General features: G+C 38.0%; 1 protein-coding gene across 2 annotated transcripts in view; it reads right to left on the reverse strand.

Moving 5' to 3' along the window:
• The window catches only part of RFTN1 (raftlin, lipid raft linker 1), a 94,916-nt gene that overhangs the window by 17,907 nt on the left and 52,623 nt on the right, over nt 1-24,386 (reverse strand). For both annotated transcript variants that reach the window (XM_033074683.2, XM_033074673.1), the window contains exons 5-7: nt 12,892-13,315; nt 8,635-8,838; nt 247-362 (exon numbers count right to left, since the gene is read on the reverse strand). In XM_033074683.2, the coding sequence (XP_032930574.1) occupies nt 247-362; nt 8,635-8,838; nt 12,892-13,315 (744 nt within the window). The remainder of the gene's footprint in view (nt 1-246; nt 363-8,634; nt 8,839-12,891; nt 13,316-24,386) is intronic.

Consider the following 24,386-nt stretch of genomic DNA (forward strand, 5'->3'; position numbering starts at 1 on the left):
TGAGACAGACAGCCCTGACTTTCATTGTTCACTGCCACTCACATTTCCTACCCTCCAAAACAAGCTGAGGTCAAAATCAGAATTGTACAAACCCAGAGTGTGGTGATCTGGCATTACTGCTAACATTCACTTCGGTTGCCTGGATGGTACTGTTGGAGCACTGATCAGTACGTGAGAGTCTGTCTCACAGTCTTGCAGTGTTTTGATTTACAAAAGAAGGTCAAAGAAGAAAGACTGCACACATACCTTCAAGACAGTCCACTGCTCTACCACAATTGCATCATAGCCCCGCGTGGTTTTACTGTCTTCCACAGCAACATCTTCAAAGATAAATACTCCATCCATTGTCCCATGTAAAGAATCTGTGAAAATACAGGGCTGTCTGTAAGCTTTGTAGTGTACTGAGGGATCTAAATTTATTAATAACATATTCTTCCAAGGAGATTACTTAAACATTCATAGACATTCTCTGATAGTCTAGCTCTATTAAATGACTGAGACTTGTATCTCTAGCAGTTTTAAGACCAATCCTTGCTGTCCAGTTCATTATTCCAGCCTTTACCATCAGAAACTACAGCTCCCCCATTCTGAGCAGGCAAAAGTGATTCAATCCTCAGTTTAGCAGTACTACTCACTTACTCGAAGCTATAAATACACTAAAGACCATGTATTATGTCGATGTGTTATTTACAAGGGGTTTTGAAGGTATGCTGATTTATATTTATGATATTGATACTTGTGACTATATCCATTCATTCCCACAAGTCAGAACCCTGCATATGGATCAGTCACTGCAGATACAGTGATCTACACAGACTAAGAATGATCTGGCATATCTGAACAGTCTGAAAGAAAAGATACATTCATAACTATTTAATCAATTTACGAAGGCATTTTGACCATCTGGTTTAGTGCCTCTCTGTTCTCATTTGCATTCCCTACACATTCAGCCTTTTTTCAAACAACACATACTTTTAAAGTTATTTGAGCAGCACTTTATCCTTTAACTCAGCCACACACTCCATAACCAGCAATCACTCCCATATACCAGAACTTAGGTTTGTCAGCTCCATGACAGAACAGAAACAGAATAACTGGGGGAAAAAATACTTTTCTTTCTTTGTTAAAATAAGCTGATTGATGGAACAATAGAATTATGTTTAGGAAAACAGTAAATAAGCAGGACTGTGCTCTTCATAAACAGAGAAAACTCTTCTCACATTGTCAAAAAGCGTCTTTTTCAGCCTTTCTAATATGAACAGTATATTTACCCTTTATGACTGATTATAAAGACCTTGCTTATCCCCTCCCCAAATGTTGTATTTTGCATGATAGCTTCCTTACATTTCTAGCAACACTATATTCCTTGAACTGGTATGATACATGTTTTTGAAATGCAGTCACACATGCCAAACTGACAGATTCTTGAACTGACAGGGGAGTGTTCTGGATAAGCCTGCTTAGGTGTTTCATCAGGGTCATCCTGCTTTCCTGGTGGATGTTACAAGGTCAAGAAATGCCAGCAGGAAGGAATCGCTGCCTCCAAGAGAAAACATATATCAAACTCACAAACAATTTTCACAAAGGAAGCAGCAAGGAGGATTAAGAGGCTTCTTACCTCTTGCAGACACAATCTCAGTCAACATCTTCCAATGTCATTATATTATCTAAATTCAATTTATTATCTGGAAATAACAAATTTGTTGCAGGCAAAGCCCGCAACAGACCAGACTCCTACATCTGGAGGCTTATGTCTACACACACACAGTGCAGCAAGACTCACAGTGCACAACCCTCTGTTTGTATTTGTACAGTCCCTTATTCTCTTTTGCCGCTGCTGCAGTCGAGACATTAAGTTGCAAGTCAGGAGATGCAAATACTTGTCTCTAAACTAACAGAGCTTTTTTTTTTTTTTTTTTGTTCACTTGTGAAGGAAAAAAGCTGTAAACCACTTAGTAGGGATTAAGAATCCTTGAGATTCTGTTGGGAGACTGAAAGAAAAATTCTCTGTCTACTTTCACACTGCTTTCACAGGCAGGTTTCTTGCAATTCTATTTAAAATAAAGAGACATGGAGATTCCTCACCTCTACAGCAAGCCAGAATTACACATTGCTCCAAGGTGGATGAGCTGGACTACAAAGCAGCAACTCCTGTCATCCAGACAGATTTCTCATCCAAGTGAAAAGAACAGACATTTTTGTTGTGAAATAACAGGCCAGATTACTAAGTAACTGCGTTACAGGTTTGAAAACACAGGGAGAGCAAACTTGCCACATACCAAAGGGTACAAGATTTAATTACTGGATTTCATTCAAAAACAGCACTTTGTTAGACCTGACACTACAAAAGGGGATCCAACTCAATTTCTGTGATATATCACATTCCAACACCCAAACCCATATCCAAATCTATTTCAGGACTCTAATGTACAAATAGCCCTTGAATTTTCCAAAGCAGGAATGACAGGACAGCACCTAAGACTGAAAGCAGATCCCTGCTAGACACAAACATGCAGATCTCGCCAGGGCAGCTTTATACAGCAGCAGTGCACTGCTCCTGTATTGTGAATTCCCTTAATGAAATTCAGTGTCACACTGTTGGCACAACTGCAGCTTGAGCTCTCCCCTCACCACGTGTTTGCCAGCTAATTAATAAGCAATCAAAACACAATCAGCAGGCGTGTGTTTCACTCTCTCGTAAATCATACTTTATGCTTCATTCTGCTGCACATTCCACTCATGCAATTTACAGCTTCCACATATGTGAATGTGATGGCACATATGCAATGTTTTAGAAACCAATAGCTGAGCTCAGGAGACCCTACAGGCAGCAGAAACTTCACTTGGCAGTGTTGAGTTTATGGTTGGACTCATGATCCTAAGGTCTTTTCCAACCTAAATGATTCTAAGATTTTGCTTCCTTGTTGGAAGTACAATGATTACTGTTGAAGGCTTCATCCATCAATCACACAATCCATTGATTTTTAATGGGGTTTTTTTTGCTAGTAAAGAAACCCATGGAAAATGAGAAAACTGGAAGGGGAAAATGATCACGGAAAGACAGCTGCAGATGTAATGAACAGTGTCTGTTCAACAGTGATGCTGGTGAAAAACTCTACAGAAACTGGCTGGTGACAATCACTGAGATTTCCCTCTCAACCAACCTCCTCCCTCCACCTGCCATGCCGCAGTGTTTTAAACATTCATGCTACGAATGCACACCTGCCGATTCTCACATATCACACCTTGGTCACACATTTTACCTTTTACAGGTCATGTACTACACTTCCAGAGAAAAAGGGAGGCAAAGGGAAGAATAATTTGATCATTAACTCCTTTGCATGTGAAGCATTTAGGGTGCTGAGAATAATGGGGGAAAGGAGAATGCAGCAGACAGAAAGCTAGCAGGGTCATGTTTTGAAAAAAAGACACTTAGAACCCATGCCATGCTGTCAAGATCAGCAGGAATTTCAGGGAAACCCTTACACAGAGGTGTAGAAGGGCAAGGAAATGGCCAGATGCGCTGAGTCTGTTTCAGTACCATTATTACACAGATCTAAGAGCAACTTAAGTTGACAGTCACATATTCTAGAGCTGGCCCACTAGGTGAGATGCACCTGATCCAACAGTTTCATAGAATCATAGAATAATTCTGCTGGATGGGGATCTAAGGATGCTCAAAGCAGGTTCAATACAACTGCAAACCAGACCACTCATGGCTTTATCCAGCTTCATCTTCAAAATCTCCAAGAATGGAGATGGCACAACTTCTTGGGCAGCCTCTTCCAGAGAGTGACTGCTTTCATGATGAGAAACTGTTTTTTAATATCTAAAAAGGACCTCTTATTTCAATTTATGTATCTTTTTTTTCAATCCACCTACCACACACCACAATCAAGGGCCTGGATCCAGCTTTTTGACTGTCTTCTCATAGGCACTGCCAGGCACTGTTAGGTCCCTCAAAGCTGTCCTTTCTCCAGGCTGAACTAACTCTCTCAAGTGCAAGTTCATCTTCAGCTTGCTGCCTACTAAAACTCCACTGGACCTTTCAACAGAGCTGCTACTCAGTCAGGCTGGGGACAGCCTGGATTAGTGAAAAGGTCTCTCCCTTCCCAGAGGCAGGACATTGGTCCTCATGGAATTTCAAACAGCTCCTGCTGGCATGTTTTTCCAGCCTGCCCAGGTTGCTCTGGACAGCAGCCCAGTTCTGACATCAGCTGTCTCCTGAATATGGGATCATCCAGAAATTTGACAAAAGCAAGCCTTGTTGCCTCCTGTGCATCATTGATAAAATTGTTGAACACAACAGGCCCCAGGATAGATCCATGTGGTACTCCACATTTTACTCCAGGTAAACTGTGACCAATTAACCACAACCCTGAGTCTAGCCATGCAACTAGACTTTTTAGGCTGCATGGTCCTAGCTTGGATACAAAAACACTGTGGGAGCTACTACCAAACTCCCTTGATTAATTCACCCAAAATGACATCTACTGCTTTCTCTTCACCCACAAATCGTTATTTTATCACAGAGGACAATCAGTTTCAAGTATGTTTTATTCCTGCTAAATCCATGCTGAATGTCCCCACACACTGTCCTCTCCTTCATGTGTCCACAAGTTCCAAGAGGACCAACTCAGTGATCCAGACAGAAATGAAGTGAGGCTTACCACTCTGTAGTTCCCTGGTTTGTCCTTTTGGCCTTTTTTTAAAAAGATAGATGCAACCTTTGCCTGTGTCTGTGAAGACTAAGGCAAAGGAAGCACCAAGTATCTCAGTATTATCTAGATGTATCTGATCTCTTTTGCACATCCTGATGTAGAATGAGGTGGATCACAACACAAATCCTACTAACTATATCAGTCCAAGCCTAGATTTCCACTGATTATATTTGGCACTTTAGGGTGTCAACTCATACACAGATTTCTGCAGGACACATTTTAAAGACACATTTATTCAGCTGGATGTTTCCTGCCTACAAAGATCAGTCATCTATAGCTTTAGATGGTAAGCAGGTCTTTCCAGTTTTCACTGTTTCCTATGTAAAGTATTTCCTGATTCTGATCATGAAAATGCAGTTGTATTCTCTTTTGGCAATCTCTTGTTTAACAAGATTTGGCTCCTGGAACATAGCTTAAGTTAAAAAGTTCCTTAAAAATTCCAAATATTTATCCACTTGCAATAGGGCAGTAATAAATGCCAATAAAACAAAATATTTTGACTTTGCTGTTTGTAGTGTAATTTCCCAATCTCTACTCTTGAACTTCACTCTTTCTTGAAGAAAAGGCTCCAAAAGTAGAGGTTACAATCAATGTCCTTCCTCTGAAAATGTTCCATTACCACTGCATCTTTTATTAAGGTTTCCTACTGTGCGCAAAAAGCTATTTTCACTGGGTTGTATAAATATTTGATGTAGCTCGATTGACAAAAATGTATTTTGATGTTCTTGCTTCTGATTTACAGGAAATATATGGGAAAAGATTACTTACTTTACCATGACAGCTGTCTTAGCAGGTGACAATTTTCCTCACTGTCTCTGAACTACAAATTCTCCTCATCTAGGAAAACTAACCTTTAGGCTGCTGTTGCTCTCAATGAGGAAAACTAGCTCTCTGTGGCTTTATGGGGCATGTGACCTGAATGTCTGCCTTTTCTTTGTATTTGCATTCCTGCCCCCTTCTGAATCTTTTCACCTTCAGTGTACACAGAGAAAATAATTCCATATGGATGATAAAAGTCCCAGTACTTCAGTGGCTAGGATGACAGCAATCGGTCAAAGGCGTCACCAGCTCATCTCTGTTGGAGGCTGATGACAGAGACAATCAAATGTACTCTCTTAAAAACCTGACTACTTTCTTCTTCCAAGCAACTCACGTTTTGTTCCTTTCGCTTTATGTTTAGGTACTGTCAATGTTTTCTGGCTGGTTGGTTCGCTTTTTCTAGGTTTGAAAGGTAGAAAATTCACAGACAGAATGGCAGAACAAATACAAAAATGCTAGGCACTTAAAGAGCTAAAGTTCAAAACAACTGAAGATGAACAGGCTTGTGATTACTCTGTTAAGGCATCAAAATATAACCTTGAAGAGGTTTGACTCTTCCTGCCTTCTCACAGTGCTGATTGTAGACTTGCTGTTACAGGAAAAAAGGAGACCCACCTGTTACTTCCTTTCCATTTGGTATTAATCTGTAGCTTGCTGCTACAGACTCCATTCCCACTAGAAGAGGGCAAGGGTGAATTCCTATGGTCACTTCAGATCACTAGGCAGGATCAGTTTACACCTGGGACTACAGGCAGAATTATCAATTACGTGAGCTGGATGAAAAACACCAGCAAGTAACTGAAGTGCAGATTTAAATAAATAACTGTTATCTGCTAACATGAGAACATTCAAGGACCAAGCAGGCTGCTGTTTCTAACTTACCAACAAAATCTGTATACATTTAATATATGGTGTAACTCTGCATGGTTTACATATCGTGATCAGCAATTGCATTACATTTCTGTTTATAATTATCTGGTACAATAAGCAAAAAGAAACAATTGTTACCGTGAACTTTAAAACTCCTTTAAAGACTAATTATTAAACTGTTAGCAGAAGGAAGAAACAGATTTATGACTACTGACAATCTGGAAATCTTCACTTCATTGGGTATTCCAAGGACAAGGGGGAAAAGAAGAAGATAATAACCCTGTTTTCAAGTCTAATAAGCAAAATAATGAATTCATACTTTCAGCCAAAAAGAGAACCAGCCCCCAGAACAAAGAAATGTGATATAGCCAATTAAAGAAAGTATGCTGATACTACCTTAATTTGGAAGAGGATTAATCAGTGAAAAAGACCAGATATGAAGAGCTGGACAGGCTGCCATAGAAGTCTAGGAAAAAGTAAAGAGTTGAGAAGCCCTCAGACCTCTACTTCTTCTCTCGTCCCTATCCTGTGTTGTTTGATACTGACTAGCATACGAGTGAAAAAGCAGTTCCATTTCTCTGCAGCATACAAAAAATTTAGGATTTAAATGATAGAACATTTAACTGCCATTAATAGCAACTTACAGATATCCTTAGTAAATGCTCTTCTAAAACTTGTTCCACCTGTAACCACAAAATGCTAATAAAAATGTTTATTAATTGTTCTTCAATCTTTAATCTAACTTAATCCTGAATCTGTCCACTTTTACATAATTTGTCATCCTGTTTGCATTGAAACTTTATTGCCAGCATTCAAGCCTACTTTATCTATGTCCACAGGCAGTTATCCAGCACTCCTCACTCTGGTATCCAAGTACATGAACCTCCCACAGGGCTCTGCTATGTAAATGAACTCTAGAAGTTTGAATAACAGAAAAATGCTGAGTTTAAAACATTTTAGAGTGAACTGACAAGCAGAATTTATTTTAAAAAACCCACTGAGTCTGACAACTGAGTCTGATAGAGCCAATTAGCTTTGCCTCTGTGCAATTTATATACATAAAGAAAATGACCATTTGTTTTTAAGCAAGTTAACTAGCAATTACAAGGCTTTCCAGGAAGCTGTGTGAAAGCATTCCATCAGCTGAACTTTAGACCTTCCTTTTTTTTGCTACTTGTTTGTAAAATGAAAAATTAGGGTTGCCTGTTAATTTCCTGATTGACTTTTACCAGAACTGAGTCATATTCCTGTGTTTCATCCTGGGTTCTGGAATTCAGACCAACAGTAAGAAGATCCTCTGGAAGCAGCTGCCCTGTAATTTTGAGGCATAAACCAACTAATCTAAGTAGGAATGTGCCATCTCTGGGTTACCACATTCCTTTTGAAAAATGCAAAACAAACCAAAATTAGGCAAAAGATTCAGCCATAAGTACTTTAACCACTCACATAATTTTCCAATAAAGTTAATCCAGCTACAACTTCAACGTTTTTATGTTGAAGTACTTCCCTTCAATTGTTCTCATGGCTCCTTGGTTATGTCTCTTGGATCTGGGCACACACAAGTCTTTCTCTGTACAACAGGCTTGCCTTCAAAGCCATGATGACCACAGGTGTGGTAGAGACGGGCTACAGTACTAAGCTGGACCCAGTGCCACTCTTCCACAACATGCAAAAATCTAGAAATTTTAATCTTCTTAAATTAAAACCAATATTTATCCATCATTCATAGCTAAGATGAAACAAACATAGAAGACAATTTTGTAAAACAGTGTACCATCCAGGTGGAAAGGGTCTTTGCAAGAACTGGAATTATCTGACTTCTTGCTGGACAGATAGAACTTCAGTCCTTGCACTGACCTGCAATTGGAGCCAGATGCAGTGTGTGGCCGGACAGCAAAGTCACCCTTCTATTTATGTCATCTGTTTTGCAATCTTATTAATTTAGTTCACTTTACTTGGTATTGTTTATTAACTCTGTATATTTCTGCAATTACAAAATCATCTCTAGTGTGTTTATAAAATACATGATCTGTTTTCCTTATTCAAATGCCAAAATATTTACTGTACTTTCATTCCATTTCACTGAAAGAGGCTGATCTAATAAAAATCTGCCCCAAATCTATATTAAAGCACCTCCCAAATATCTTCTCTTCAAAAGATAATGACTTCTATTAGAGGAGAAAGGAAAACAATCACAACATAATGCTTTCTGTAATTTCCATACCATTTACCATTCCAAGGCTGAAGATGGCGTTTACCAATGAACCTCCTTTCCTGAAGTGATCTGTCATGTGCTCCAGCCAATTTGCTTCTAAGCTGTTGACAGTCTGCCCATTCCTGGAGATCCTCATAGGGATAGTCACTGTATAATACTGGCTGCATTTTTGTGAACTTTTGGGCTTGTTGAAGAGAGCGAAGATCTCTGCTTCTATCAAAGAGTAAAAAAAATGGAATAATGCAACAACCGTACCATAAATTTCACCTAAAACAATGCATAACCCACTGTTTGACCTTGCCTAATTACACTGCACAACTGCAAAAAATTCTTTGGGATGTCCAGCACAGTAGGACTCTCTCAAGACACAATACAGTATTTTGTTTGCTTTTACAGTATTTCTTACTCACAATGGATTCACTGTTGATAACAAAACATTTAAAGACAGTAATACCTAATGCAACATTCCTCCATGGGAATCATAAGTTCAAACATGAAATCTTAGTGCAAATTTGGAAGGCATTGCATTCTGCAGATCATGGTCATTGGAGTATTCGTTTTGATAACAGAAAAGCAGGGAACAAGCCAATGGCAGTCTCATCTCAAGAAAATGCAACGAATCATTCATGTGGAGACTCTGGTAGCTGCTTTGTTGATTTATTCTGGGTCTGAGCCAAGGTGAGACATTAACAACACAGCAGATGAATTTTAAAAAGGGAATTGCAAAAGGTCTTAAAAATTAGAGTATCTTCTAGACTCTTTTCCTTGTCTCCTCCAGTATATTTTAGGAGCAGTTAGTACAGGCAAAAAAGTCATTGCTGACCGCAAAGTTGAGCTTTCACAGCCCTAAACTGGAATCAAAGCAGATACCCTTCTTGGAAGGGCATAACTATAAATAAAATAACTAACAAAAAATTTTAGACGTTATCATTTTACTTATTTATGGACATGGTAGAATGTCTATTGACTTACAAATGCCAAAAATTCTCCCCAAATATATTAATATGAAAGATGAAGACATTACATGGAATTCCTTCACTCAATGAGCTCCTCTTGTTTCCAAGCTATTAGGTTCTAACCTCAAGCAAAAGTAAAGAAAGAGATGTCAAGAGAAATGTTAAGATTGCTCTCTAACAAACATCACTGAGAAAGAAGCAGTGTGTAAATTGAAAAAGGTATCAAAAGGGAGATGCTCAGAAACAGGCTGACAGCACTTGGAGAGAAGAGCTGGAAGATCATAACCAAAATGAAAAGAGATCTAATGATCTCAGACACAGAACTAATTTTTAAAGAGTAGAAAGGAATAAACATTAATGTGAATCCTCTTGCTGTTCACCACTTGTTTAGAAAGAATGAAATTATGATAATCCTAGCTCAGAAAAGCACACACAGAATGCCTCTCTCACCACTTTGATTCTGACCTCCAGAACAGCCTTTTGTTGGAAAAAGAGATCTTTCTGGTGTTATTAAGACAATGATATGAGAAGCAGGACATGACCCAGCAATGTCTGTTCATGGCCCTGAGATCCAATCCTATCCTGGGCTGCATCCAAAGCAGTGTAGGCAGCAAGGCCAGGGAGGGAATTCTGGCCCTCTGCTCTGGTGAAATCCCACCACTGCATCCAGCTCTGGGCCCCCAACACAGTTTGCAACTGGTCCAGGGGAGGCCATGAAGATGATCAGAGGAACGAAGCACCTTTTCTGTGAGGAAAGGCTGAGAAAATTTGGGCTATTCAACCTGGAAAGACCTCAGAGCAACCTTCCAGTACACGAAGGGAGTCTAAAAGAGAGCTGAAGAGAGACTTTTTACTGGGCATGAAGTGACAGAACATGGGGTGATGGCTTCACACTGCAAGAGGGCATGGTTAGCTGTTAGGGAGAAATTCTTCATGGTAAAGGTGGTGAGGCCCTGGACAGATTGCTCAGGGAAACTGCGACTGCCCCATCCCTGGACAACCTCGTCAAGTGGAAGGTGTTGTCTAACCCAAGTCACTACTAACAACAGTTTTTACCAGTGATGCCAAATCCTCAAGCATGGCTGAACAAACCCTTCAGCTTGGTTCTAAGTAACACAGCACTTTTGGAAATACTATTGGAATAGCTCTGCCTTGTTCACAGGCAAATATTTTTCAACATTGCATTGAAAAGACTTTTAAAAATGGAGGAAGTGAATGAGCACTACGAAACATTCAGGAAAGTGAAGATGCATAAAAATAACATTTGAATAATATAAAACCTAAAATAAAGAACATATTTAAGATTCCACAAAAAGTGAGGAACAACAATTTTTTTCCTTAAGTTTTATGTAGAGGAGAAGCAGTTGAAGAGTGGTAATTTCCTACAGAATACATAGGAAAAAAACCTAACCACGTGATGCTTTTAATCTTCACACTCCCAAGGAAGGATGGAGAACGGTGCCAAAAACTGAAATACATTTTCCATGGGAGGAAAAGGGAGTGCTGTAATAACAAAAATTCATTCAAGAGTAATAAAGAAATCAGCAGTGTTGTACAGGATTTGAAAAAATTCTACTCTAGATGAGCTATCACGTAAAACTGCCTTCTCAGACCTTCAGTCTTGGAAAGTATTTGCATAACTCAGCAATTTAAAAAAAGCATGAAAATCAAAGCTGAAAAGCACTCAAAGAAAGATAACTGAGGAAGTTTAATACATTTTTAAAATAAACTCTCTTTTCTGGCAAATCAGCAGCAATCCTGGGGTGTTACAGACAAAATTTGGGAAGACTGGAGGTGACCAGCTTCACATTATACATTAACAGTATGGTTACTTGTAGCAAAAGAAGGTCAATGTTCAATAAGGAGAGGAATAGCATCAAAGAGATTATTAAACTTGCTAAGTTAACTCTCTCAAAGATAGCACATGAAAAAGAGAAAGAACTGATCAGGTTAAACTTGCAGATAACTAATTTTTAACTATAAAACTAAGAGAGGTTTTATGTGTAAAATTGTAGTGTTGGGACCACCCACCTCTAAGGTTGTAGATGAGAAGAGACTGTTCTCAAACAGCAGCTGTGCTTTAACCCAATCTGGGTGCCCCCTTGCCCAACAAAAACTGAAAAAAGTATGTTGGAAGGTTACTAGAGGGTGATCCAAATTGGATCCAAAAGCTAATTACACCAAACTGCAATGGAAACCAAGACAATAATCCAAGGAGCACAATGCAAAGTCATACTGGGTCCTATATACAAAATTCCCAAAGGGATTGTTTGACTGAATCTATGTAAAGTCTTAGAGAATAGAGATGAATTAAAGTCAAGGACAGCACCAGTTTTAGAAATTTCACCTACATTCCCCTTGCATAGATTTGTAGCCTGTAAGAAAATTAAGAAAAGCAGTAAAAGAAATGAGTGTAAACATGGTTTTCTTGGATTTAAACAAACACAGAAATTTATTTTGAGGCTTAAACTGGAAATGGAGCAAGAATATTTTTATTTTTATTTTTTTAAATTACTGTGGTCTGCATCCTATTTTGAATTACAGCTCCTGCTATGGAAGTAACCTTTGAGGAACAAACACCTTAAAGAGGGTATTTCAGACCTCAGCTAAAACTTGTAGTCTTTGATGGCATAAACTGACATTTAAAAAGTGGAAAGGCCACCTGAGGAAAAAAGATGCCAAAGAAATAAAAGAAATAAAACTAATATATGTGTGAAAATCTTTTAAAAAACCCAAAAAAACAGTAACCGGAAGGCAAATTCCCCACACTGACTGTAGGATACCAGAAGACTTCAGAGTCCAGATCATATATATTCATGCTGTTCCTGAGGTGGTTTAATTCCAGCTATCTGTTCACCTGCTACAAAGGGGCTAACTGTGATAACTCTTTGTGAATTATTCCTTCTATGGCTGCAAAAGCTTGTCAGGCAGATTAAGAGAACTTTTTATTCAAACAGACAAAAAGGACACAAAGATCAAGAGCTCTCAGGATGTGGCAACAAATACAGAAATGAACCAGTTCAGCTGAACAGCAGACAAAAACAAGTCTTCACACTCAGGCATACATATGGGCCGTAACAAAGCTGCACCTGCTTATATCATCTCTTCTTTTGCCATCTGACTGCAGCTCAGTTACTGTGAACTGTGTAACCATGCTGAAATCAGGTTAAGTGGCTCATTTGGGCCATCTACTCTTCACTATCACAGTGTCAATGTCGCCCCTGCATCCCCACCCCCCAAAAGAGCTGGGAATGCAATTGAAGTGATTTTAACTCGGCTTTTATGTACAAGAGGTCACTGCAGTACTTACTGCCAGTAAGTGGTTTTAAACATCGTGCTGGCGTTTCATTCTCTGCAAGTCCATTCGTCTTGTCTGCCGCTTCTCTCACACTCAGGTTCTCATGTTGAGACTGTTCTTCACTTCCCTTCACAGACTTGGAATTCAGCTCCTCAGTAGCCTGTCCTTCACCTCTATAGCCCTCTCTGGATGTGGCACATTGGTCAGCACTTTGCTCACTCTGTGCTGGAGTACTGCATCCATCACTGCTGTCTATTTTCTCGCCATCCTGTGAAGCATGATCCTCAGGGTAATTTGAAACATTTTTATTATCTCTTGATTGCACAGAGTTGTTACTGGCAGGTGTCAGGGAGGTGCTGACAAGGCAGTTCTTTTGGGAATGGTACTGAGGTATAATTCCAACAAATTTCAAGCCTTGACTTGCAGCATCTTGAATCTACAAGTTGAAGAAGATTAGATTTTTAACTGTCAAGCTGTCTTAGCTAAATAGAAACACAGAAAATAACACCCTTCAAGGCAGCAAGCATGTCATTTTGCTTCTTTTGTCCACTATCACTAGAAATTGTCATGTTGCATTTAGATAAAAAGGTACATTCTAAAGCAGAAGGATGAAAAGTTGCCCAAACCCTCTGACACAATGTGAAAATTAAGAAAAACAGAGAAAATGCCTACATATTTCTTCACAAGAGATAAATCTTATTTATAATAAAATACTAGAAGTGGTATTTCTTACCAAAAAAGTATTTTTTTTACTGATCTTAAGAAATCAGAGACTTATTATTTTATTTTCTGCTGAATTAGGTGTGTGATTATGACATCTGTGCAAGGAAAAGCTTATTAATTCTATAACAACAGTTGTTGTTTGTCCAGTTTTGGATTGAGACACAAATGACAAACTTTCACATAATGAGCACATAACAGCAAAGCTATTTTAATACACAACTTTGGGGAAGATACAGAACTCAGAATAGAAAAAGTCATTGTGACATGAGCTAAGAAGAAAAAGGAAACTAAAAGGCTCTATAATTAATCCTTTACAGTTCAGGTAAAGGAGGAAAATGAAGGAATCAGATCACAAAAGATCCTAAGAAAAAAAACACTGGGCTAGTAGTAATGTCAATGAGAGAAAGCCAGCATTAGCTAACAAAGGTTTGAGATGAAGCAGAAAGAGAAATCTCTGTCAGGCAGACTCAGTACTATGGAGACATCAGCCTCACACTCCTCAAACCCAGGAGAAGTGTGAGTGCGAGACAGACTTCTGTGAAAACATATGAGTGTCTACTGCTTCATTTATCAAAATCATTCACCAAAGTGAAAAGGCTCCCATTTTAATGTATACTCTTCACATAATGTAAAGTCCCAATACACATAAATCTTTCAAAAATAAATGCCTTGAGAACGGAGAAATAATTTCACTTTGTCTGCATAACACAAAATTCCAAAGAGTTAAAGTGTCTAAATTCCTTGCCTATGCTCAAAACAGCATGAACTTAAGAAAAATAGTTCAGCTGAACTTATTTCAGTAACAAGTAAAAAGGAAGAATTTTGTATCTTTTTCAAATTTAAGAGGAAGCTCATTTCTGCATCTTCTCTGAATTTTATTTTTTTTTCTAGTGAATCATTTACTTCCTGGTAACATGTTACTGCTCCAAACACAAACCTACAGATGATGACTGATCAACAAGAACTTCCTCTTTCAAACCTCTATTATATTTTCCATGTTAAATTAACTCTTAATTTCATGACCACAGGAATTTAAACAGAGGCCTCCAGGAAACAAGGCAATGGCCTTCACAGGTGTTTAGCCTGGGAAGCATGGGATGCTGACTTAAGTAAAGTTTATTGCTAAACAGAACAATAAAAATACCATTAGCAGTATCCTGGCCAAAAGGGTACCTGTCTACAAAGAAAGTTAGTTTTTACTTTGTTCAGGAAGGTTTAAGTATCAGTGATAGATGCATTTATAATGTGCTCAATGGTCGTGGACTCTCCATTGTAACTCAATTAATACTTTTTTATATAGTTAGTGATAGAGTTAGAAATTAATTTCATCTCTTATCACTCATGTATAGACACAACACTACATTTGTTCAGTAGGCTGAAGGGCAGCTAATTATAGAAATGTAACTAGCATGCAACTGTTAGAGAATTTGAGGACAGTACATATGTGGTAATATTACTGGTCCTGGTCAATAAAGACTGCTTGTCAATCTACATCAGACTCCCACGCCGTGATATGGAGAGAGAACAGCTTTCACAGATACTTTTGCAATGTTTTACAGTGTCAGCTTACTCAAAAAAATTGTGTTTGTTTTAAGGAGTACCTGAAGCTGAGGTACTCTTGTTCTCAGAATAGAAATGTGAGGAACTGAAAACCAAATTACAGTCTTACCTGTATTGGCCAAACAGCTTAGCAGGAAGGTTGGAAAAAAGAGTTTGCATCTTCAAGGCCCTTTCCCAATAAAGTTAATACAGTACACTACAGAACACAGAATCTTATTTAAACACATATTTCAAATTTTCCCAATGACATATGGAAAAACCAAGCATCTCCTTATTCTCAAGAAAGCAAATGTAGCAGGAAATGCTACATCAAAAGTGTGATGCAAACTGCAGAACAGGAAAGTGATGTATCAGCAGGCACAGCCCCTCCTTTCAACTTCTCACAAAGCCATGAAAAAACTAGCTTTCATCAGAAAGTGTAAATGCTGAACATATTCAAACTACAAGGGTAATTTGTTTTTCAGGATTGTGCTGAGAGCTTAAATATTACTAAATTTTAGTTGCCTTCACATCCAGACTGGATCATGCCATCCAGTAGAATCATATTTTCTGTTTCCTGTATTTCAACGATTGAATATACTAATTTTAAAAAATAACAAAAAAGCGAAACTAACCCAACTGACCAAACAAACAAACAAAAAAACCCACAAAACCAAACCCACACCTCAGTAACTGGAGATACACAGAAGGACTGTTTCTGCAAGCCACCTGCAGGTTTTGGACCCTCTTGTGGCATCCTGTGCTAGTACACACAGACCGTTATGTCTGTCACAGCCTTCTGGGAAAATACCTCAGCAGATGTGGTGTTGGGAATCAGTGAGAAGGCAAAGTATGGGAGAAAGAAGGGCTAAAGCTGAAGTGGATGAGAAGAACACGATGCTACTTGGACAGAGTCACCCAAGACATATTCCAGCTCAGATAAATAACACAATGACTTGTCTTTATGGACCAGTATAGAGCACTAACAAAGGTCTGTGTCACACTGCATTGTAGGACTAAATGAAAGGAAAAAACATAAAAACAACAACTACATCTCTTCTACTTTTCACATTAGATAAAAGTCTAGATTTTAAATGCCCTTATGCTAGGTGATCAATACTAACTTCAACTGCTTTATGACAATTTTTATACCTCAAATATACTACATACTTGCCCTTTACATCTTGGGAAATTTTGAAAAGGGACATTCCAACAAGATTAAAAAAAAAAAATTCTTTGCTCCTTTCCCCAGATGGGAACAGAAACATTTTCATTGCCTCATAAAGCGCTGCTTGGATGATATTAACCACAAATACAAGACCAGATCTCCATCACAAAAGACGTTATTGTTCAACCACAGAAGCAGAACTTAACTCATTTATTTCAATCTGGATAAACCCCCAAGTGGGTACATCCAAATTCATTTGCAACTGGCTTGCAACAAATTGGATTTATGGCACATTAAAAATAGAATCAGCTTAAAGAAGGGGTGAAATTTCATGTGTACAGAGGGTCAAGGCAGTTAAAGAATTTAATGTCGTCCCTATAATTTGCTTGATTAGAAACCTGGCATTTTCCCCGAGGGGAAAAAAATGACAGAATTAGCCTTCGCTGTCTGTGAAATAAATATCAAATCTCCCACGAACTTTAGAAGGAATAGGAACAAACACCGTGTTCAACCCTGATGTCACTACCTTAATTGAATTTTAGCTGGAGCACTTGTGTTAACATTCTTAACATTTGGGAAGTGTTATTGTTTATTTCAGAGCCGCCTGACTGCTGTTTTTATACTGCATTTGGAAGAAAAGGAGCCATCAGCAGCACAAAGCAGTGTCACTAAACATTATGTTGACGTAGTAAATTTACGTTCCATCTTTTTAAATACTTCTGGTTCTCTTGAAGGCTCCCCTACCCCAATTACAAAATAGCTGACAATCTAAATTAAAGATGTGTAAAACCACCCCTGGCAACAGCATGGCTGAATGATGAAATCCTCTTTTCTGGAAAGTACTTGTTTTACACTGTAGCTCTTATAGTCATGTGAGAACCCATGTTCAAAAGCTTATTTTGAACAGTCACATACAGGTTCTCTTTTCAAATCTATTTTGAATAAAGACACTTGGCAAGTCCATTATACAGTCCACATAATGTTTATGATTCTGTTTCTAGTTCCGTTGTCAGCTCCACAATAATCTCCTATTGAGAGCAAGCATGATGGTAGTCTTATAAATATGGAAACTCAAGGATATGGATCCCATGCTGAACAGAATCATACACTTTTGTCAGCTTCAGCAATTGCTTACAAGGAGATCCTGATCACATCCCTGTGGGATGGCACACAGAATATCAAACACTTCCAGTAAGCTCAGGACAGTATTCCACCAAAATCAATAAAAACGTGAAACAACAGACAGAAATTTAATAATGAGGATTTCTCCCAGATAAGAATTTCAAACAAATTATTTAGTAAGTGTTAGGAATTTCTCTTCACTCTTTAATGCCAGATCCTGGACATTTTTGAGATGTGTCCAGAAAAGAAGCAGTTTTACTAATATTATCAAGGCATTTGAGTTTACAGTAGTCCTAAATGGTCTCAAGGTTAACACTTTCTGATGACGTGGAGAAAAACACCTTCAAAATCTAGGCACTAGGATTGAACATTTCATTAGCAGGTTTGTTAGATGGTTCATTATATAACAAGGTACTGAAAGAATTTCATAGAAACCCAAAAACAATTTATGAAAAGCACACATATCAAAAATGCTTTTAGAGAAAAGACATTTTCCAGGAGCAAGGAATTTATTTTCTGATGGTCAGATGAATTTAGTTAGCTCTGCTGTGAACTTTGGGAAAGACTGCTACTTAATCTTACTGATGGCCAAACATATGGCCTTGGAAACAATAGTGGTTAATTTTGCTCAGAGCTGTCTATTTAAATGAAGCATGAACAGTCTTAGCAGTAAAAGAAATGCTTGCCTGTCTGTTAATTTAGTTGTTGTTTTTAAAGGAACTATGCTAAAGACATTAGGTGTCATAATGTGCACCAGAAACCAGATCAGTGCATTTCTCTACCTTCTTCTTAGGATTCAAGCAAATCTCCTTTGAAAACAGACAGCACCAGGGATCTTCATGCAAAAAACATGATCTTGTGGTTTGAGGAGAATGCTATGTACTGCATGCCAGGAGTTGGAACTGGAAAAGTATGCTCAAGACTACAGTCTTCCAACTCTGTCCTCTTTCACTAATTCCTCCTTCATTAATATTTAGTAGAACATGTTTCATCATAAATACTGCACATCCCCCTCCTAGTTTACTCATTTATGGAAACAGATGTTTAAAATTAAGACAGGCTTTCAGTCTGCCTCTTACATTTTCCGTAGGTCTCACATGCTCCTTCCTTAGAAGACAGGAACAGTCATCAAGAGTTTACTGCTTATTTTAAAGCCAACTAGGCTTAGCTAATGCTCTAAAGGAGGATTTAGTTCTTTCTATATGACTCAAAACTTTTGAAACGTTGGTATTTTTGCATCTCTAATGCAAACACATCACCAAAAACAAAAAAGATAATTCTGTAAATCAAATAGCAAAGCATCAACTTGCTCATAATTTTTCTATCCTATTACTCTAGACTGTTTAATTGCTTGCAGATTTCCAAACCATGCAACCCTTCTGACTAGAATGCTCAATAGCTTAAGTCTGTACTTCCCATGCATTTTTAACCTTTTCCAGTTTACATTCACCAAATTTTTAATAGCTCACGTTCATATATATAAAAACAAACATAAATGTAGCCTTTAGAAAGCGCTATCTCAGTCTGCATTCAAGTTTTCAAATTATCAAGTATTTTCGCTGTCAATTACATCAAAATAGGCCATGAGGGATAAAACACTGGAGGGATGCCTTGGAAAGTGCTGCCATAATCCTATTGATTTGCCATTTTAAGATCTCACTGGAACTGTGGCAGAGGCACAAGAACTAGAACAAGAACATAGTAGAGAACAAGGCACTGAACAGGGCAAGAAAGCAAGCTTTGCAGTTTTATAAGTTCATTGGTAGTAGCCTCTGCAGAAGGGAACTGAAGGCTACAAACAGCACAGGAAGAAATGTACTGAAGCCAGGAGCTACTGCAACTCACTGCTGTGCTGAATGAAACAGAAGGTGGGATCTTAAGGCAGTGCTGCAGGAGATATTAAATTACAGTAAGCTATATGTCTCCGGCTACTCGAGCCAAGAAAGGGGTGAGATGAACAACTCGAAATTCCTCTCCAGCTCACATCGTATTCACTCCTGACAACAATATAACCACGCTAAATATGCAGCACAGCGTGGCACAAGTACACTTGCTCCTTTCAGCATATTTCATTAGATGACAGGTCTTGAAACCAGTCTCATCCTCTGTGGTCCTGGGTATGTTGATTCATCTCAAATAATCTCCTTTTAGCATCTGTTCCTTCACTGAAGGCAAAGAGTGAACATTGTTGGCCACACACTACAAAGATTCAGTGGGTGTGGTATTTGCCCAAAAGCCACATAATACACCTGCATACTCCTCCCCTTCTCCTAACTCTGAAACAAAGTCTTGAAATTATTCACATAATTTAGGATTTATTCCCTACAATCTGTTTTAGACTTGGGAACAACTCCTAGAGAGCAGTAGCTATGCTCACTGAACCCAAATATTTGATATTCACTTTAAAAATAAATCTGTAGAAATTCTGTCTCAAGTTCTTGCTTTAGAGAACTGACATTTTCAAAACGCAGACCATGTTCTGTGTAGGAATCTTTTGTGAGTAATTCCTACACTAACTGGTGAACATAAGCAAGGAGAAAATAGATTTACAGAGGAGTGTCATTAATTGTTGTTATGCACAAACCTTTTTAGTAACTAGTGAAAATGTGATTCAATGTGAGTGATTTTAGTCCGTCTCTGCTCTAGGCAGTGAAAACAAATAAAAAGGTTCAGGAAAACAGTGGTATTTTTAAAAAGTAGGAATTTAGTCTGAAACTTGCAGATTTTACATTTAATTTGCAGGGAATACTGCTTTTAATTTTATATCAACTGAAGAGCGTTTCTTTAAAATCACATTGTTTCATCAAGCCATCTGTTACTCTTAGCCAAAATTACAATTTGAACAATTTGCTGGTAATTTATTTTAGCATGGTATAAAACATTATCATATTTATTGTTATTTAAAAAGTTTTTTTTCCCACCAGACATAAGCAGGATCATTAAAAATATCAACTACATAGTTTATAATATCTATTTTTATCCTGGCCAAGGGGATGACTCTGAAAGCTGGTGGGGGCAAAGGATTATAAAAGCACTACCAGGCTCCTGGGAGAGTCCTGAAAATAGTTTTGCAATGTCCATGGAAGATATACATCAACACCACTCTTACAGGGTTTAGTCAAAAGAACACAAGTTGAAAGAAGCTTAAGCAGGAACAGATGTTTCCCTTCACACCAAGCTGTTTAAAATAAAGTATATGCTATTTTTTACCATCTCTTGCTATATATAAACTTAGAAAATGTTAACAAAATGCACTTTAATAAATATTATCACAGCAGATTACAAACAGCTGAACTATTGATGTTGAGTTTTAAGTTCTGCTTCATGACCATATCTACTGCTAACATCTAAATGCTTAAAAAATAAAATAGGGGCTCTGTTTGCACTGAAAACATGCAGAAAACAAAGCTGTCAGCTAAGTGCTCAGCAATGGTTTTCATTACAATGCACTAAAGAAATAATGTTGTATTGTTCTCTTGCAAATACCCTGGAGAGTGAAGGCTTTGTGGTGGGATTTTTTGGGTTTGTTTTAAGGGTGGAAATGATTTTAGAAGAGATTGAGATCACAATTAGGTAAATAATCCTAGGTAATAAACAAGACTCTAGAAGGGTCATTTTCTAGCCATGGAGATAAATCTGAACTGCTTATTTATTTGAAGAACAAACTTCTGAGCAGCATTAAAGACTCAATTTTTTCCCTTTTTCTCTTTTACTGCCACCTGCTCTGACTGTACACCCTGCAGAAAACTTCTGAACAGACCAGCTAAAACATATGTGAAATAAAGAATAATGCTTAGGATTACAATAACCATCTAAGGACCCCTAGTACCAACAAAGACTTCACAGACAAGATCCCTGTAAGACTGCAGCATCCAAGTTAAGAAATCTACCAACAAACAAGTGTTCCTAAGAACACCTAAGTTGCACCTCTTTGTTCATTCTAAAGCATAAATCTCAATGTAAACATAAGAGATGAAGAATAAGTAATAAAAGAGACAAGAATATCACAAATGCTGGAACAGCTATATGAACCCCAGTATTTTTCTTCTTACTCTTCTTATTATAAGTAAAAAAATTATAACATCAGTACTTTTCACATTCATTATTTTCTAGGAAATTGCAGCTTTTTGTCTTCTCATTTCTGGTCATGCTGTTAACAAAAAAATAGTAATACAAATACATATTATTATGGAGACATTGATATGTTTCTCATCTTCCGAATCCTCTTGCCATTTCCTAATTAGATGCTGAAAAGAGTTTAAAAACTCAGAAGCTGAGAGTTCAAAATTATTTCTTATTGCTTTCAAAAAAAATAGCGGTATGTGAAGCCCCTTGTTTTGATCATACAAAACAAATGTTCATTTTGATGTAAATAAATAGGTAGAAAATAAGTTAATCACTCCCTTGACTAGAAATATCTATGGAAAAGATTTTTAGAAGTTCTTGAAAATTTCAGTAGGTATTTAGCTGTTGTTTTAAAGGAGAAACAGAAGTCCTCCTAAATATTTCAAGCCTGCTTCTATCTTGCAACTTAAAAGAAGTTGGAGAATTTACCTGTCTTTTAAGAGCAACACTAACACAAAAATTCTTCACTAATTAGAATCATAAAACAGATGACTCTCTAGAAAACAATGCACATGAAACTAAGATAGCAGAAATTCTGAAAACTCTGAAACAGCTACAGATCAATGGAAGAGAAAAAAATCAAGAGAGCAGGAAAAGAAGGACCTCAGTATTTTAATTAAATCACCAAAGTAGAGACACATGCAGTGAGAGTGACCTGTAGTTTTTCAGGTCGTGTAGCAGTTCCTTATCCAACCACCAAGCCAGTCTCCTGCCTGAGGCTCCCTCCAATGGAGAGAAGGCAGATAATGGGCAGGGGAATCAAACTGCTCCAAGAAATGTCTCACCCCTCAGGAGCATACCGAACTTAACTGCAGTTTAGCAATGCATATTAATTTCCAGTGCATAAACTAACACTTGAAACATACTAATACCTCATGCCAGTTTTATTCCTGGTAACATTTACTTTTCCATTAAACTGTCAAGAGGGCTCAAATACAGTAGATCCTTTCAGCAACGCAGGATGAGAGTTCTTCACACAATTCTTAGTATTGTAAGCCTTTCTTTCAAAAAAGTGCAATTCTCTGCTCAACTTGCCTTTGCATCAGAGAGAACTGGGGGTCACTTTTTCAGAGGCCACCTCTAGATCAAAGTACACAGGTGGCAGCACCCTTGCAATGTATTCTGTTGGCAGATTCCTCCTAGGGGTCCCACTCACTCACATCTGAGGTATCATTGCTTCCATAGCACACCAATGCTATTATAGGCAATAAAAGAAATGTCAAGAAACTTACTGGCAAAATCACTGCATCTGCAGGAGTCAAGATTATTTGTAGTGTGCTTTGGACTACAGAAGTTGCTCAGAGGATCAGTTAAGGGAATGACATGTTACTGGCAGCTTTGGAGCCAGCAGTAATGATTTGTACTCACTGAACTTGACCAAGACACAAGAGAGGGAGCAGCAATGAGCAGATTTGGCACACGCTGTCTCATCCAGCAGATTTCATGGCACAATAAGCATTACAAAGGTGTTTCACAATGGCAGTCCTGTTACAAGTGGAACCAGTCCACTTCTGAAAATGAAGAACCAATTACTCATCTGTACTGCCTTGGGTTTGCTGTTAGAAATTAGGCTCTGAATTTCTGAAGCAAGTAAGGAGAGACCAGCAGGGAGAGATCCATGTGTAGCCAAAACCACAAAGGAAGATGCCTGCATTTGGATTTCAGTTAAGCTGCACCATTTTTAAACCATGCTCTTCTGTACTTATCATGCTTCCTACTTTCACGAGGACAAGAAATGTGAATCCTGCAATGGTGTCACACTGAAAAAAGGATACCAGAATTCCCTCTGATGGTGCATTATTAAGGAGATAACCAAGGATTCAAAGATGTGCTTCCTAAATTTTAAGAAGTAAAAACTGGGGAGACATGGCACAGAAAAAATCCTCCATTTCCTAACCTGTCACCAACACGGCAAAGATGTGAACATAGGAGTAAAACCTTCTGCCTGTTACAGTTCTAGACATGTACCTCAGATTGATACAGAAAACAGAGGTCATGAGAAATATATCTGGCATTCATATATGATGTGTGTGTCCAAAAAAAATCTTTACTTGGGATGTCAGCCTAGCTCCTCCTTCCCTTACTTGTCTCCATAGACTACAGAGAACACTCTCAGATGAAAAAATGTTAACAAGATACACAGGAAGAAAAAGGAGCTAAGGAAGTAATTAAAGGCTATCCTTTTTGACATGAGACACAAGTCTAAATATTACAAAATATGGTATCTTAGAAGTAACATCTCTACTTTCAACAATTTCAGAATGATCTGAGCCCCAGTGATCAAAAGTTCAAAAGTTAGCTTTGCTTATTAAAAAGCAGATGAGCCAATCTTTAATCTCTGTTTAGCCTGAGAGCTAAAGACAGGAGTGTTAACACCAACACAGCAGTACAATACATACACAACAGTTTAGTTACTTCTTTCATTGGTCACAAATTATTTATCAAAGACACCATCGGACTGTTTGAGCTTTTTAGGACAGGTTAAGTTGCTCTTTATACACATGGGTATTGAACAACAAGCACAGTGTGGTACGTTGATATGATTTTAAAGTACAGGAAGAGAATATTTTATGCTACATCATGTCCCCAGTATTAAAATGTTCCCTTGTCATAGCCAGAAACCATGGCAGAAAAGCAGTGGAGAGAGTGGAGAACTGGGACAAAGTCCAGTAGCACAGAAAAATCTCAGCGGTTTGACCAGAGAGTCTTCTTTGACATTTCCTAAATGTTTTATAATCAGCACTGAGGCACTTGGTTTTGGTGAGTAAGAAGCATTCTCCTGGTGAAATAACCTCCTTGTTACACATTTATATAGACTTACAGAAGAAAA

Source organism: Catharus ustulatus, chromosome 1 (assembly GCF_009819885.2).
Source record: "Catharus ustulatus isolate bCatUst1 chromosome 1, bCatUst1.pri.v2, whole genome shotgun sequence".
NCBI classification, from domain to species: domain Eukaryota; kingdom Metazoa; phylum Chordata; class Aves; order Passeriformes; family Turdidae; genus Catharus; species Catharus ustulatus.